This window comes from Apostichopus japonicus, chromosome 7, assembly GCF_037975245.1.
Source record: "Apostichopus japonicus isolate 1M-3 chromosome 7, ASM3797524v1, whole genome shotgun sequence".
In the NCBI taxonomy this organism is placed as follows: Eukaryota; Metazoa; Echinodermata; class Holothuroidea; order Aspidochirotida; family Stichopodidae; genus Apostichopus; species Apostichopus japonicus.
Window position 1 is genome coordinate 2921138 of NC_092567.1, and position 17969 is coordinate 2939106.

At 37.2% G+C, this 17969-nt stretch overlaps 2 protein-coding genes and 1 long non-coding RNA gene across 13 annotated transcripts in view; 2 read left to right on the forward strand and 1 right to left on the reverse strand.

Annotated features, from left to right (window-relative positions):
* LOC139969995 (uncharacterized) overlaps positions 1–17969 on the forward strand; it is a 958452-nt gene that overhangs the window by 627838 nt on the left and 312645 nt on the right. The gene's annotated exons all lie outside the window — the stretch shown is intronic.
* Positions 1–17969, reverse strand: part of LOC139969970 (uncharacterized) — a 395025-nt gene that overhangs the window by 353582 nt on the left and 23474 nt on the right. For 5 of the 7 annotated variants that reach the window (XM_071975449.1, XM_071975448.1, XM_071975452.1 and 2 more), the window contains exon 7: positions 1924–2132. The exons of the other annotated variants lie outside the window; for them this stretch is intronic. In XM_071975449.1, coding sequence (XP_071831550.1) covers positions 1924–2132 — 209 coding nt within the window. The remainder of the gene's footprint in view (positions 1–1923; positions 2133–17969) is intronic. 7 annotated transcript variants of the gene reach the window in all.
* Positions 11873–17967, forward strand: LOC139970001 (uncharacterized). The gene is made up of 4 exons (XR_011793883.1): positions 11873–12109; positions 13391–13566; positions 15168–15315; positions 17115–17967. It is a non-coding gene; the product is annotated as an uncharacterized lncRNA (long non-coding RNA).

Below are 17969 nucleotides of genomic sequence, written 5' to 3' on the forward strand. Positions count from 1 at the left end.
GATATGTGAGTTATATTAAGGGCTATTCAATTATGTGCTAATTAGACAGACTTCCATATACCAACGAGAAGTACTAACATAAAGGGAAAAAACAAAGAAAGGGAAATAAAACAATCCTTCTATCGAATTAGGGAGAGGCGCAAGTGAGGGATGTATTAAACAACCAAGGAAATCAAGTTTACTCATTTAAAATATATAATATCATGGCATATGACATACAGTATTACTGAATGGCTGTTAGATATATACCTAACAAGTATTGAATAAAATGATGCATTATTCCCAGCCACTGCTAGACACAGACTGACCTTCTCATCGTCGGTTTCCATGGTTACGTTGTCTGGCAGTGACAACATTCCAGGTGTACAATACACACGCATTACTCGTTTATCTTTCTATTCATTATCTTTAACCCTGGCTCGTGTCATCTATTATTATGCTAATGAGGTATTTAAGGGAGATCCAGGTGTGTCATCTCTACTGCTAACTTATTTTACTTTAGAAATAAATTGTTTGAATCAATCGTCTGTGCAGAAAACTATTGTAGAAGTAAAGTAGGCCTACTGTGTGTACTAAAACGGTGATGATGTTATCGGGTAGAAACGGAATTGATTTGAAGGGCTCCCTAAAAAAGATGATGTGCGAAGGGGAGGGGGCGCGGTGAAGGAAGGGGTGGTGGTGGGTATAGGTAAGGTGTCTGAAGGGGAGTGGGGCAGAGGAGGCGAGACTAAAATTACCCAAGAGCAAACTGGGATTGGGGTTAAGTATTTAGTCTAGATAGGGAATCAACATTCTCTGTTACATTTTGTTTATAGTCAGACCAAACAAAACCCCCGAAGTGTATTATTTCCAGTAATATTTTCTCCGCGGTCACAGTTATTCCCGGAATGGCGTTGTTTCACATGTAACATACGTTAAGCAGCTTTCGTTCTCACATATTTCATTTGTGTAACTACTCAGTAGCTTTTGTCTTTTCTTTTGAGATTTGGGTGATATTAAAATATTAAACAGTTTTTGTTTAAAGTTATGAATTATACAAAACTGAAAGCTCTCGGTTAAATTTTTCATTATTGTTGATAATTATGTTAAAATATAAGCATGAATATATATTTATTATTATTTTTTTTTAACTTTATAGTTAACTCAATTTCAATTATTTATTTCCTTCTAGTTAACCTTTATTTTGTTTCAATTTGTTAACTTATTTTGCGTAACTGTTTTTTAAATTTCGACAACTAAAACTGTTTTATTGGTTGCTTCTTTTGTATACATTTCAGTTTTGCTAGAGTGTCATAATCTGATCACAATTATGAGGAGTTTATAACAACAAAGTTATAAGTTATTGCTATTTTCATTGCCATCATTTACTACTTTAATATTAATAACGATTTTCAATCTCTTTAGTTTCTTATATTAATTGTACATAATTGAGAATCAACTATTTTGGAGGTCTCAGTCAAAAGTAACAGTTATTCCTTATAAAACTTTACTTTAGAATATTAATTTTACTCGCTAGAATTAGTAAAATCCAATTTCCTTGTCTATATATCTCTTATTTTATCCTAATAAACATTCCTGTCATTATAAAACCTAATACTTAGTTAAATTGTTAAACTAAACAAAGAACATTTTGAACAACCACCACCGACCCATCCACCCCTCTCTTAACAGCACCCTCTTAAAATATTCCCTAATAATCCATTATATTTTGTTTTATTTATCATACCATTCTACATAACACCTTCCACGATGACCTAATTATTGAAATAAATTCAACTAAACTAATTAAATTCAATCCTTGACATTAAAATACAGTAGAAATTACATTCTCTATTGTTAGTTTAATATTGACAACTTTCATAATTAAATTAATTCCCTGTGTACCTGTTATGATGATTCTAACATCTACACCGAAATACTTACGTCAGCTCCTTCAAGCTTGTACACTGTGAGGAGTAAGACAAGATGGCCGCCAACTCTTCATTAGTTAGTCTCCTGTTGTAGTCATAGATCCACAGCCACTGGAGAGAACTCAGGATAGAGAGAGAGAGACCAGACTTAAGGATAAGGTTCAGACCAGACTCATCAACTCTAGGAGAGCAGGACCATAGCACCACACGGGAGATAGGAATCTAGAATGAAAGAATAGAGTTACTGATAATAGAGTAGATAGAGATAAATAGATTGGATTTGGTTAGGATTAGAATAATTATTATGATATTATAAATATTAAAAATAACGAAATAAAAATAAAGGAAAGTTAAAGCGATAAACTAGGACATTTAGGTCGTGTTTATTTGTAAGAAGCAATCAGTTATTGGAACGGAAATATGGGGCTGATTTCAAGGAGTCCCAAATATAAACAGGGATAATTAGATTATATTAGAGAAAAATAAAGTGGTAATGTAGGATTAGAGGGTTAGTTTTATTGTTTTACAATTAAATTATTAATTACAGTTTTTATGGCTAGTAAAAGGTTTAATAAAATAAGAATGTGAGGCTACACATTTTTATTTATTAGTTAATAGGAAACAAATCTCAATGACGGGTTGAGAATTTTATAAGAAATGGGTCAATAATAATTGAGATTATCTATCTTTTGAAGAAAAATATTGATCAAATTTATTTGTATTTTTATTTAGAACTTTCAGAAGGAAAATGTAATTTAATGTTATAGGGATCATGAAAAGGAAACTTCTACTCTAACTAATACCAGGTTTTTATAAAGTATAAGGAGAGTTTGAAGAATTATATTTAAATCAATAGGTTGTTTCTTATAATTAAAATGCAGTTTAGAGAAGCAGATGTACGGTAGATCAAATTCAAGTTTCCAGAGAGAAGGTTGACGAGGCTTAAACTCAAAATTTAATTTACAAATTATTTCATTATTAATCCAAATCCGACTATTCTGCTTGAATTATAATTATTTCTAATTAATATGATTTGTTTAAAGATGATGTCCATCTGTGTTTAATTAGTTAATTATCAAATTCATTCCTAAATTACGGTTTGAGTGTGACATAACTTCTAGTAGATTTTTTCGAAATGTAACATTTTTCTTTCTTTGTGTTTGTAGATATTCCTAAATTGGGTATTGCTTATGATTTTAACTTTCTAAACTTTATCGTTTCTTCCAATTAAATAGTAACATCCGCTAATTATATATTTTTTTTTACAAATAATATTGTTATCTGTAAACACTTCATATCCTTGAGGGTTTAATTATACTAATTAATTATTACTTTTAAGTTTAATCGGGTTGATTGGGTCTTCATTGAAATATCTTCTGTTACATGGAGTTCATCGGGTGTGAACAGTTAGCGGAACATTTAACGTTTGAGCTACGGCTCTGGCGAACTTCTGCTATTGAGAGTTGCAGCAGGGTAAAATAGGTGGCGCACTTTCAATTCAAAACCATTTTACTTTTTAAACATCATGTGGCCATAAGTCTGTTGGCTTGGAAATGACGTACAGTTTTTATAATTATGTGGGCAAAATTAAGACAAACCAGCTGTCAGTAGAACACCACGATCTAGTTGCTCCTGGAAAAACATGGACGAAAGATTCCTTTTAATAACTATGTATTGCATTTGATTATTATTAGACTTAATAGGAAAACTGTTTTATAGAGGCTCAAAGCTCTCGGCCCTATACAGTATTTAACAAAGGTATATTTCATATAAAGTGTCAGGTATATTGGCAGGAGTATGGTCATTCAACTAATCAGTTATTAAATAACATTATTTCAGTTAGCCTGCTCGGTAAAAAAGCTGCAGGTTTCTCACACAAGTGGCTCAAATGTCCGACCTGGTAGATTTAATAAGTTAGGTGATTAAAATGATAATTTTGGAATGTTATAGATTGACTTGTATTAATGCGTATAAGGCTATGTTATGTACGATTAAAATCGAGTTGAATCATTTTCTGTGATTTAAATTTTTTTGAGGAATAACAAAGTTTCTAGAGTTTGTCTATTGATACATTTTGTTAGCTAGAATGAAGTAAATGTTAGGCATCAGTACACCTAGAATGTTAATCGCTGGTTTCATTTTTCGCTTAATTTAAGATCCCTAAAGAAAACTCAGTGTCTCGATTGTATTTTATTCAATTCCTTTATAGTTAAGATATGCTTTAACTTGGACTTTTCTGATATTCAGTCAGCAACTAGGCTAAGATCTCTATTATTTATGAGTTAGATTTGCTAAGCATGTCCTCTCGCTAAAAGTAGATAATTATAGTTTTTCGAAGGTGATGAGTGAGTTTTCTAACATAGCCTAACTTTATTACTACTAGTCTAGCTTATAGCCTAACTAAGTTTGGCCTGGCCGCTTTCCCCCTCTAGCCTATGCCTCTATACCATACCGTCAAATTATCTCACTTATCAATGAACGCTGTCTTAACTATTAACAGTGGTTCCTCTCCATTAAATAATCCATCTTATTAACCAACAAGTCAATGGTAACAAACAACTCCCAGTCTCCCACGAATATAATACGTACTCTGCAGCTCCACTAATGTAACACTAAAACATTCGTTGTCAGTGATATAGATACTAGAGGTGAACAGGTATTCAATAGCATATACAGGTGTTTTCCAGCTGTTCGCGGGTGATGTTTGAAATTTGTAACATACATTTTGGCGCCAATAGAAGTAAATGTACGAGAGATGTAACGTTATACATACCCGGTGAAAACAGACAGTTTGAAAACTGACGTCGATTGGGTATGTCTTAAGGAAGGGGTCGAGGAAGTAAATAATACAACACAACCTATATCAATTAGATCAAGCTATCATTGACATTTCTACCTAAGCGGTAGGGTGTTAGTTCCCGTGCACCCCTCCCCCTCCCCCACCACCGGTTAAAATTTGGGCAAATAGCATTTCATGTACACATTCCCCCACCCTATTATCTGCTAGTGGATGCATAAACAAGCAATAAACACAAAAGTTTGAATACCGTCTGTTTCAAATGATTTAAAGAGTACATGTTTAATGAATAATAAAACCTACATGGAATAACATAAATTGAACAGCCTTGCTCCGTCCTACACATCTTGCAGACACATCGCGCAGACAAAACGTGTCTGTGTCAAGTTACATTTTTGTTTTTACATATATTCACTAAATCATCATGAAATTATCGGAATAAATGTAACTCAGGCGCGTATCCAGGATTTTCAAACCCGGGGGACGCGAATTACTATCTAAGCGGAGCGCCACCATCGGTTGGCGCGCAGCGTACAAGAAAATTTCTTGTTTTGAAACCCCCCAGATCACCGGAAACGGCACTTCTCGGGCTTGAAATGACCAACCAGATGTACACCTTTTGCCTGAGAACCAAGTATTTCCTAATAGTTTTTTTTTTCCATCCATAACCTTTTAGAAGATTGTCAACCCGGCACACATCATGTTCGACCTGATCGCATCTCATGTGGGTCTTTGCTTTGTAGGTGATTCTACGTCCCGGCCCACAATACCCGTCAGCCCCACTTTTCAAGGTTTTAAGCCCCATATTTGTTCAGAATTTGAAAATTCCCATTTCTCGTGAATAAACTCACTTCAAAACATAGCCATAATCTTGTACAAAATTTCATCTATGGACAATCAATATAGAAAAAACTTCCTTGAACCCCTAACAGACCGGTCAAAATTGCACGAGTAGAGGGAAGTGTGATGTAGAATGTTGGTCAGAAATTTTCGAAAATTCCGACACAGTTAATTTCTTGATGTACAAATATTAAAACCTGTTATAACGGCTATTATAAAACTTGGTTGAAGGAAATGAAAAAATAGCAGATATTTCCGAAACCGAACACTACACACATAGGCGTAGGAGGCGCGGCGGCAGTGGCGGAGCTAGGGGTATTGGTCAGGAGTGGCGAGAATGGTCTGAAGGGGCGCTTTCGACACTATCTAAGCGGAGCGCCACCACTGGTTGGCGCGTAGCGTACAGAAAATTTTTGAGTAAAGATACTCCCTAGATCGCCGGAAATGACCCTTTCCGGGCCTGGCTAATTTGCAGATAAACGAAGAATAAGGTGTCATCGCCAAATTACACCAACAAAATGTGAGAAATGTCAATAAGTAGATGAGAGCGCAATAAAAAAGTCAAAAATCACGAATAAGTAAAAAGTGGTAAAGAGCTGAAAAAGGCGCCAGCAGTCCATTTGAGTCCGTCAGGGGGGGGGGGGGCATCCGCCCCCCTGACCATATGGACGCTCCGCCACTGCGCGGCGGGGTGCAGGCCCTAATTCGCCATTACTAATGTAAAAGAGAGTTTTGACATAATTGGACCTCCATGCTTTTTATACATCTACATGAGACATGTCGTTGTTTACATTAGCATCCCGCGGTATACTGCGCAATTTGAACGGACCGTACGGTACATGATGGCATGCGATGTAATAACCGATACTTGCTTATATGATATTGACAAGAACACGTTGAACGCGCGCTTCGCGCGCGAAAATTTTTGGTTATTTTTTCAGGCAAGTCGGACAGTTTTGAGGCTTTTCATCCTGGAACGCCATTTTCATGCTCACTGATATGATGTTATATCTGCTGTTTGCGTTACAAATTCGAACAGGCGCGTAGCGAGGAATTTGCCAAGGGAGAGGCGAAGCCTGTAGGCAAATTATCTAAGCGTAGCGCCACCATAGGTTGGCGCGAAGCGTACAAGCAAATTTTGGCCGAAAATGTCTCCCAGATCGCTGGAAATGACACTTCCCAGGCCTTGTTAGTTGCCTCTAAGCACTTTCTATTTTGAAATTACTTAGCGATATCATTTAAAAAAAATGCTGAATGGGGGGGGGGGCGGGCGGTCGCCCCCATCCCAAAATGCGTCATGTTCCCCGACGACACGGTCGAGTTCGAGACCAGCCACAGTTGGTTTCATAGCACAATTCTACACACGCGTTATGATAGACCATATATAGTATATATATATAGATCATTGGTGAGAGAGGAAAATGGAAACGTCAAAAAATGGAGTTGTCGGTGTGAGGGTAGGGTGAGTCACACTTTTACGAAATCATTGATCCGTCACTGGCTACCCTTCAGCGCTGTAATGATGTCACTGTTCTTCTTTCTCTTCCCGGTGTCTTCGCGTTTTGCTTTTACTCCCTCTTTTTCTCCTTTTTCTCTCTTTCTTCTTTTTCTTTTCCCTTCCTTCCTCTCCTCCTCCTCTTTTTTCCCCTCTTTTTTCCTTTTTTCTTCTCTTTTTTTCTATTCTCTTTTTCTTACCCGGGGGCGCGCGCCCCAAACGCCCCCCCCTGGATACGCACCTGTAACTACACGACTTTTTTCATCCCTCCCCACCCAACCACCTTTGTAATTAATTCCATTCCATGTCAATGCTGGATTATTTAGCTAAATCTTTGCACCAGCAAAGAGAGTTTAAGGCAATCAAACGATGTTTTGTCTTTCACGTACCTCGTAATTGCTCAAATCAAAATACTATGTCGACATTTAACCAATAATTGTAATAGTTAATTCATGTAGCCCCCCCCCCCCCCTTTTTCTCCCGTTTTACTTATTACCATCCTCATCAAGAAAAGTTTATTTTTTGAGAAAAAATAGTTGAAATTTGCATAAGAAAGAAATCTTGATTTCGAGAAATGCAATGGCAATTTCGAGAGAAACGTACAAGTTTGAGATAAAACGCTAATATTTTTAGTTGAGAAGTCAACATTTCAATAGTTTAAATTTAAAACAAAAAGAAATCGACATTTTACACGAAGGGAATTAAAGAGGTCGAAATCAATCGAAGAGGTTCTAAATTTTAGAAAAAGTAGTTTAATGTTGAGAATTTCGGTTATATTACAGATTGCAATTTTAAGACAAATTTGATTTTCAAGAAAAGGGTTTCAATTTTGAAAAAGGGTTGAAATTCCCAGAAATATTCAAAACTTTCGGGATAAAATAATTAAAATTTTGATATGGAAATTTTGAAATTTTTCAGTGTTCCATGTGGGTCACAATAATGACAAAATGTGTATTGTTTACTTAATTGGGATGCCCCCGACCCCCTCCCCAACCAATTCATTTTTTGCTCCCTTCCTACGCCAATCAAGTGATTTGTCACATGTCTACATAGATATGGGGAAGGGTGTAGAACATAAAGGAGGAGGTACATCTTGTGGCTAATTTGTGTATATTTCTGATTAAGTGCATGAGCGGTAAGTTTGCCTCTCCAATCCTGAAAACGGATCGACTCTCCTGTATGGTTTAGAACCCAGTAACGTGGGTTCACATTCCAAAATTCTCCCGATCAATTTAGGAAGGGGAACGAACATTTATGGTCAGACTATATGTGGATCCGAAAGTTTTGATGTTGTTGCTGTGGAGTAGTCGTTGAATGCAATTCCATGTACGGGGTTGTGGGAGTCCTCCGACTGAAACAATTCTGGGGCGTAGTTAGACTATAATTTTTGTCTAAACTTAAATTAAGGTTGTGCTAAAAAATACTAGTGTGAAGTTTAAGAACTGAACTGACCGATGTTAAAATCACTATTGTATAATTGCATAAAAAAAAATCAGAAAATGCAGTCTTGCTCGCGTCCAGTTATTCTGTAAATAGCCGTTGGGTGGACATGTTGCCAAACCAGTATATTATTCCTATATACAATAATGCCTGACAAAGAGGTACACATTATTGCATGTTACCTTCATGTAGCCATGTAACTGATTTTAATGGCAGATGCATTGGTTATCTACTACTTGAAATCGGTTTGCAGGACTAGGAGAATGGGACCCCTTCTCAACCCCCATTTTAATATAGGATTTCAAGGGGGGGGGGGAGCAAATCCCAACTGACTTAGGTAGGTCCTACACTATTATGGAAAGGCTAGAGAATTTAAAAATGGCGGAGGTGTGGTCGTTGGCTTGTTGAAGGCAAATCTCAGTAGCCCCGTCTCCTGAATTCTTTTTGAAAATTGATGTTAACTGGTGCACCCCGAGGCATAATTAGACCACCAATTAGGTCTTAAATTGGCTCCATACACCATGCAGTTTTACCTATGAACAATGTTTTTGTAAAGTCGTAAGGGGGGGGGGGAGGGGTGTACACTCGTAGCAGTGGCCTTCTTCTCAGCTGAATGTAACATTGCCCCCCTCCCACCCCTCCCAGACTTCTATCCAAGTGTATAATTTAGAAATTTTCTGATTAATGTTGAAATACCAAAATACTTTCATCTCGTCATTTCAAAAGTCTTTAGAAATGATAAAATATTGACTTCTTTGTGAGCTCGTAGTAAACAATATCCTGAAAAGTGCCAAACATGTCTAATTTTCATGCTGTCTTGGTGACACTTGTAGTGACCAAATACTATCACGATAGATTTCGCTAGGCGATAGTACGCGTTTTTCTTTGGAACTTACACTAGCCCCTTATCTTTGCTTTACTGGAATGGTCAAGACCATCAAAATATTTTCATTATTTGCATATTGCGTTTTTATTATATATTTAGTGCCGGACCCCTTTTATATTTGGACTTCGGAAGATCTGTTGTGAACAGTCAAGATGCCGTCCAAATTGTAATTTGGTGAGTTGCAGTGTAATAACTAAGTATTGTTTTGTCTTTTCCATAAGACTTATACGCTACGACCCATAACACGTATACACTTCAAGCGGCTATAGAAGATTCTATGAACGCAAAATTACCAGAAAATTATCGAGGTGCAAAATGATGAATTGACATTTCGCAGCATAATGTTGAAGACCTCACTCCTAGATACAAGGAATTTGCCATTTTGTTGTAAATTGCTATCAGTGGCGTAGCCAGGATTTTTTTCAGTGGGGGGGGGGGGCGCTGGGGGGCTTGAACATTTTCTGGGGGGCTTGACCATTTTTTTGTTACTATCTAAGCGGAGCGCCACTATGAGTTGGCGCGCAGCGTACCGTAAATTTTTAGCTAAAAGGGCCTCCCAGATCGTTGGAAATGACACTTCCCAGGCCTTCTTAGGTGCTCTAAAGTTTTCTCAACATCCTTTATTTTGAGATCCCATGTTATGATATGGTCATCAAAGAGTTTAGTGAAATAGAAAAAAAAAACAATCTGGTAAGTTACTTTGAAATATCATGACAAATCTTTTGTGAGTTTGACACCGGCATTGACAGTTTTCGACAAATCTGAAAATTGCGTGTGGAAAATAAAGAAAGATTGACTGGGCTTTCAGCCAAGTAACATACTGAAATGACCGAACTAGATTGCGTCTAAAATATTATTTGGGTGATAGACTGATTGGCCGGCAGTGGCGGAGCTAGGGGTATTGGTCGGGGGGGGGGGGCGAGAATGGCCTATAGGGGGGCTTTCGACACTATCTAAGCGGAGAGCCACCACAGGTTGGCGCGGAGCGTACAGATTTTTTTTGAGTAAAGATTTTCCCTAGATTGCCGGAAATGACTCTTTCCGGGCCTTGCTAATTGGAGGTAAACGAAGAATAAATATGTGTCATCGACATTTGTGACAAGTGGAAGTTTATATGGGTGTTGAAAGTACATGCGCTTTATCACAATCCCCGTGGTATCTTTGTGAGTGCTCATGTTTTCGAAAAAAATAGATCGAAAACCCCGTACAGTTCTTGGAAAGAGTTTCGTACAACAGAATTAAGTGCCGATAAATTAAATACCGCCGTACGTTAGAGCATTTTGTCAGTAAACTACACCAACAAAATGTGACAAATGTCAATAGGTAGATGAGAGTGAAATAAAAAAGTCAATAATCGCGAAGTAAAACATGCTTAAAAAGCTGAAAAGGGCGCCAGCAGTCCATTCGAGTCCGTCGGGGGGGGGGGGGGGGTAGTTCTCAATGATAGTGTTGCCTCCTTTCTTGAATATTTGGTTGTTAGTGGTTTTAAGAGCATCAGGGTACGTCCCAGAAGTGAAAACCAGATTGAAAATGTAACAGGGTATTGAGGCAATGACGCGAGCAATGATGTGAGAAACATGTGTATGATGTCAGCATTTTTTACCTATTAACATCTTCTTTGGCATTCAAGTACCTGGAGACTACCTTTCTATAAGGGTATAGTATTGCTCACTAGCTTGTTTGATCAGTTAATACGCACTGGTTACAAGATAATGATAGGCTGTTTGTATTAGTATTTATTTGCATGTTAGGGATTATTGATATTTAAAAAAAAGAGTGACAAAGGCAAAGTTTGCCCGAACAGTCGAACACACAGATTCAGTAGTAAACATTATGTGTTCTGTAGTCTTGTAGAGCAAGAATTATATTATTCGACGGTCGTTAACATGCGTTTTCAGTACAGTGCGACTACTGTAGACTTCTCGGCCTATGAGCTATGTCACGTCAGGTTTTCAGCAACTATAGCCTACTGCCGGTCCGTGGTCGAAGGGTCGTTCATGAGTGGTGGTCATCATGGAGATTCGAGACCATTCAGACCAATGATATATTTTTTTTCGCACATGTAATTTTTTTTCGACACCCAAAATCCCAGTGAGGGGGGGGCGACTGGGGGGCGACGAGCTTTCATGGGGGGCTGTCGCCCTCACGCCCCCCGTAGCTACGCCACTGATTGCTATTATTTGAATTGGAAGATTGGAAGATTGGAAGATGTGGAGTGTTAGCTCAGTGGTTAACACCGGTGCCTTTCAATCATAAGGTCCCCGGTTCGAGTCACTCCCAGATTAATGTATGTCGTCCAGTTACAGGGTTGTTGACAATTAACAATTCATAATCATGGACGTTAAATATGAATGTGAGAGACTGACTTCGGTCAGCTTGCGGCTTTGATAAGCCAATTAGGCTTCTTCGCGAGTTCCTGCTTGCAGGAGGATCTAATATACATACATACATACATACATACAAGATTGATCATTTATTTGAAAAAGAGGGGTATTTCCCTCGTGGCCAATGAAACGACTTGAACAAGTCTCATCTTCAAAATCTAAACAAACCAACGACACAGTGTAAAGCAGCGTTTGAAGAACGGTTGTATGGTTGTACAACTTGTACTTCTCTGTTTGTTTAACGTGATTCCCTGAAGCTACAGTACTGGCTTACTAATATGAAGATATTGCAATATATTCCAGATGGTGATACTGAAAGAAACAGACTAAGTATATTGCAATTGCCAAAGAAGAAATGTATGTCGTGTTTTCCTTTCATATTGTTAGGCTATGTACCTACAAGGACAGGGACATCATAACGTTGAAGTTATGGCTTAGGTCTTCTTTAGTCATATAAGAAAAGTGCAGCCTAACGATGGCCTAGTCCAATGGTTTTAATGACAACATTCAAAAGTTCGCAATGCCAGCATGTAGCGTGTCCTAGGATCAGCACAATGTAGGACTAGCTGAAATATGGTGATGCTAGCCTGTTAGTTGGTTACAAGTTGAAGGAGAGGGTTTCCTCCCTCAGAAGACTGATCACATTAGTTTATTGAGGAAGTGTTCTACATTTGCGAGATCATCCAACTACTGTATCTGAAAGGTTTTATTCAACAAAGTGGCTAAATATTCTTACGACTAGTTGTAACAATAATACCCTTTTGCGCATGCACAGTTGCTATTTTTACGACTAGGAGTACTTTTTTTACGACCAGGAGAAACAATAATTTCCGGTTAGGGTTAGGTTTAGGGTAAGGGTTGGATTGAGTGTTAGAGTTAGGGTTAGGGTTAACCCTACTACATGCGCAGTTGCTTTATTTACTTTTAATTCGCATGAATTCGCCGATGTCGTAAGAATAGTTTATAAATAATTGTTACGACTAGTCGTAAGAATAGCCACGGCCTTTATTCAAACTATGTAGTCATAAAAACCTACTCTTAAAGTACTCTGGAGTTGTTTCCTCTCCTGGTATATTGTAGATTTAAGTACTAACCTGCCAGTGAGTAAAGGTCAAATGAAGTGCAAGGTTTTCCAGAGATTGAGATTCAATATCCCATATCATATACAAACATTTTTGTAGTTTGTCACCCATAATACTGCAGTGCTTTAGACTTCCCTTGCTGGTCAAAGACAACCCATTATTGGAACATATCCAGAATTTCCAGGGTTTGTGCTGGTAATGCTCAGTTCCTATTGACGTATCTTTAGCTTCAATATCACAAATCAATTATATGCACCTTTACATAATTACTTACTAAAGGTGTAGCCCGGGTCTTTTACAACTAACATGTAAAGTTGATTGCTCACAAAGACTGCTGTAGTGTCACGTTGCTATCTGAATGCAAAAGTTCCTAAGAACTTTCAAAAAGCTTCAGAAACCAAACACTAATCACTAACAAAAAATGATCAATGATTGGATCAAAGTGGAACTGCTACCATGGGTTTTCTTTGTAAGTGAGTATACTTTTGTTTCTGAAGTCTAAAAATATCTGAATAACTAATTTGATTTCATGTTTAGTGTTTCACTTTTGATTTAGAAATCACTGAGGCTCAGTCTGACGGCTCCATGATGTAATAATTCAACGGTAGGAAGAAACCCTCTAGTAATTATGAAGACAGAGACTGTAATTGATAGAGGAGATCGTGACCTATGAACCTATCAAGCTTCTTCCAGTATCCTACACTTCTTGATGCACAGAGTTCCATAGGAATGGTAAGAATGAAGTAAATCTGGTTGTTGTGACTTGATTCACCAAACTGATGGCTAGCAAGCATGGTTAAGGAATTTAAATTTCCCTGCCACTCTTTATCAATATCATGTCATGATAACATGTCTTCCTTGCATATTTGAGAGCTAACTACCATTTAACATAAACATATTCAAACATATACAGGCACTGGCATTAGGGTGGTGAGCACTTGGCCCCCCCCCTCCCCCATAGGCTCCACTTGGTCTGCAAAATCACTATCAGAGAACATTAAATATCTGAAAAGTGAAAATGCCTCAGCTAAAGTCCCCAGGGACTCCCGCCAGGGCTTGGATTTATACTTCATAGAAATTACATTTTTCTCTCTAACATGTATTTACATGCTTTATACTTAGTACAAGAGGACATGAAGTAGAAGAGATGTTACAGAGCTCTTCTGAAGCCCCCAGCACCCGGCCAGGGCTCAGCTATATATTCCACAGAGTAAAATCAGATTAAGTATTTCTATTACTGACATGTCCTCATGTGCTCAAAATGTAGATTCCAGAAACTATGTGAAAATACTGTACTGAAGATTTGGAGAGCTTTGCATTACCCTTGTAAGTCCAGCCACTATAAACACTATGAACACAATTGGAAATACTTCCTACTAATCTGAGAATGTACAGCTGTGAATAAAGAATTGTCACTTATGCTTGTTTAATTGTTAAACATTGCTGAGCCAGTCACTGCAGTTGGATTTAAGAAATCTAATTGGTCTCAAGACTGATCTTACTTCGGCGACTAAGTACGGTAGCTTAAGAAAATATATAAGTGTCCCCAAATTTCAAAATTTGGAATTTGCTTTCTCAATATTTGGAATTTTTATCTCAAGATTTTCACCTCAAAAGTCAAAATTTTGACTTTTTCATCTCTCAAAACTTTTAACTCAAAATTTTGAGGTTATAAGTGTCTTCATCTGCCAAATTTGTAGAAAGAACTAACCATATTGTATGGCTATTGACCAGCTGAACAGGGTACTTTATAAACCTTTGGTGATCTAAAATCTAGAAAGAGACCCCCCTTCCCCCCGAGAATGGTGTAACTAGGTCAATGTAGCCAATGCAGTCTCGAGGGCCTGGTACCATTAAATAAAGAAAAATAATATGAAAACACATCCACCAAAGCTGACACACTAAATTAGATACAATTACAGTATCTCCTAATGGGTGGAAATTCAAAAGACATTCTGTCCTCAATACGAAAGAGAGGTGTGAAATCTCACAAATTTCTCAGTCAAGCCCAAACCATGCATGGTTGGGTTCGTGTGAGGTTGGACTCTCCTTTGGGAGCTCATTTATATCACTGCACCACACCTTTATGTGCCACTTCCACTAAACAACGGACAACCCGGTTCAAGTTTGATGCTTAACTGGCTAATTGTTTTTACACTTAATACCTGGTTATTGGAAACTGAACTGTACTTTCCTTCCTCTGTATTTTTTTCTCTGTGATTGTTCATGTATACATGGTAGTTAGCCAGAGACTATTTCTGACTGACATTCTCAATGTCTCCTATAATTAGGACTTAAATCTCATTCACATCACTTTCTTTTCTCTTCATTAGGTTAATTATGAAGCGAGCTGTTAGGGGATCACCTATTCCACCTGTAGTTACCAGTTTTTGATGGAAGTCACGTTCATACTGTGTTGACAAGGACAATGAATGGTTCATCCTCTGATATTTCCTCCATGTGATGGTAATCACATTAATGGTAAGTGTTGAACAGTATTGATAACGTTTCAAAGATGTGTGGTAGATTTTATGGATAGCGTCGCAGATCGAGGAATACTCTTTTATCTCCATTCACTCTCACTAAAATAATGTATATAAAGTTTTAACTCATCTTCTCAAAATACAACTGACAGGATTACGCCCTAGTAAGGACATTAAAACGATCGGATTCTTGCTGGATTAATCCAGTACTTGTTATGTTTGTAATGACCTTGCTACAGTATGACACAATAGCTACCTCAACACCCTCTGGTACATTTTACCATTTGCCAAACTGAAATAAAAATTGCCTTCTAGACTCATATGAATAAAGTCTTCTAGAACTCCTGACACTCCCAGAATTGTAAAACTGGAAGACAACTTGTTGGTTTATATGAAAGTAGCTTGGGTTACCTACAAATATGTCTTCTGTGTAGGTATTTATTTTCTTCAGATTAAAATAAAAAAAACTTGAAATACCATTTTAGATATTCCATAATGCTGTAGAAACATTAAAGAAGTCAACTAAGTCTGTATTGCTGAGCTTTGTGTTAGAAGTATTTGTAATGAACACTCCATCAAACAAGAACACCTTGATTAATTTAGGTAGGTCACACATATGTCACACAACTATGGATATAATCTTGAAATTTAATGTGTTATGTTTGTTATGATATTTATTGACTGTAGTACAGTAGAGATTACTGTTTTTAGCATTTGCTTAAATATTGGAAATAGGATTTGAAATATAAAATTGGACAGTAGAATGCAAATCAACTCCACCTTTGATATTCATCTCAAAGATGTCTATCATATCAGCTGAAGATTATGGTTGGGTTTGTATCTCCTTTCCTACTTCTTTGTTAATTTTAGCCAAACTCCTGATAAACTGTCGCACACCAGTTCTAAGATTCACAATCACATCTTGTGAGGCTAAAGAAGCATCATTCAAATAAGGTGTACACAAAATCAGTAACATAGAGAGCCAGACACAGTTCCATGCACAGTTGTGTCACCAGATCCACTTTTTTTAAGTCTTTGTTTATCCAAAGTTAAAAGTATATCATTCTTTATCACATATTTCACTGGGCACTTAGCTGACGTACAACTGTAGCCTCCACCCAACCCTCACCCTCTCACAACAGGACTGCACCGAACAACATGTTATGAAATAACAACTATATGTCAAAGTCTGCAGATAGAAAAATATGTACTTTAACTCAATCAATTATAGTACAATGTCATCATTTCCGAAATCCTACAAATTCATCAACCTCTAGAAAGTACAGTGAACCAATGGTTCCTAAACTATGTGACCGAAACAGTCATCATGTTTTCTTCAGGCTCCATCTGTTTTCAGGATTACATTGTTATTACTTGTGTTTCTCAATTGAATATAAACCAGACTGGATTGCTAGTGGTATTGCTTAAAGTTTGTATTGAAGATTCAATGCTTGTCTCAATTTCAAATTAATGTTTCTTTATATTTCAATTAGTTTGGTATTAGGTGAGCTGTATATACACTGTGGGAAGCATTATGAGACCTTGAACTCATCTTGTACAGTCTATAGATTTGTATTCTAGTTGCTTTAGTTTCTTTACATTGTTATTATAATTATAACTGAGTAATTTATTTTGAAACTACAGTAGCATACCATACTGTATGTTTATAGTAGCTGTGTTCTGTGTTTGACAATGTTACATGGTAGAATGAAGCTACTTGCAGACCGGGTGATGTCAATTTACATAAATAATAACATTATAACTGATGACCAAATGCATTTTGTTTTTTCTCATCAGGTAAACTGGAAATATTCAGTACTGAGATCAGCCTGTTTAGGGATTTACCAGTTTCATATCCGGATTACAGCTCTTTGAAGACATGCGTACAGTTTACATTATCAGGGTAATGATTGTATGGTCCACCACCTGATTCTTACCCCTTCCACCCATCCCCCTCCTCCATGAGAATGCAAGTTTTTAATTGGATATATTTACTCCATGACATATCAGATGATCCCTCAAGGGAAATTTCCTCACCGAAAAGTCTATCATCCAGGACCCCCCAACCCCCAATCACTGCAAAACAAGACCTAAAATATGAACAATCTAGTTAGAACACTGCTAAAAGTTGTGTCTTAGGGATTCTGTGAGACCTCTTTTGTTCAGTGCTTCCCAAATTGTAGCATCATCTCTACAAATTGTACCATAATTGTAGTTTTCAAGAGGATGAAATTCTGATGCCAAGGACATCTCTAATCTTTCAAATCTGACCAATTTTAATGGTCATTAGACATCCATTGTTTCATAATGTAACAGTTTCATTCCTGTGTGAGCTATAATGCTAATGAAGGCTTTCTATTGTCACGTCTCCAGGTTGAGTGGATATTATGTAATTTATGGCAAGGTCCACCTATCCCATCATATTATATAGTTGTCAAGGATGATGATAGGTATTGAGTATTGCACTATGTCTAGCAACAGTTTACGATTCTATCACAGAAGATCATACAACACAATATGACAAGTTCTTTTAGGATTCAGCATGTTATGTCATCTGAAATCTTTAATGCATTTGTATTATTTTTCTGTTCATAAAGTTATTGTGTAATTCAGTTTTTCTGTTATAAGAGTGTGTTTGGGTGGGGGGGGGGG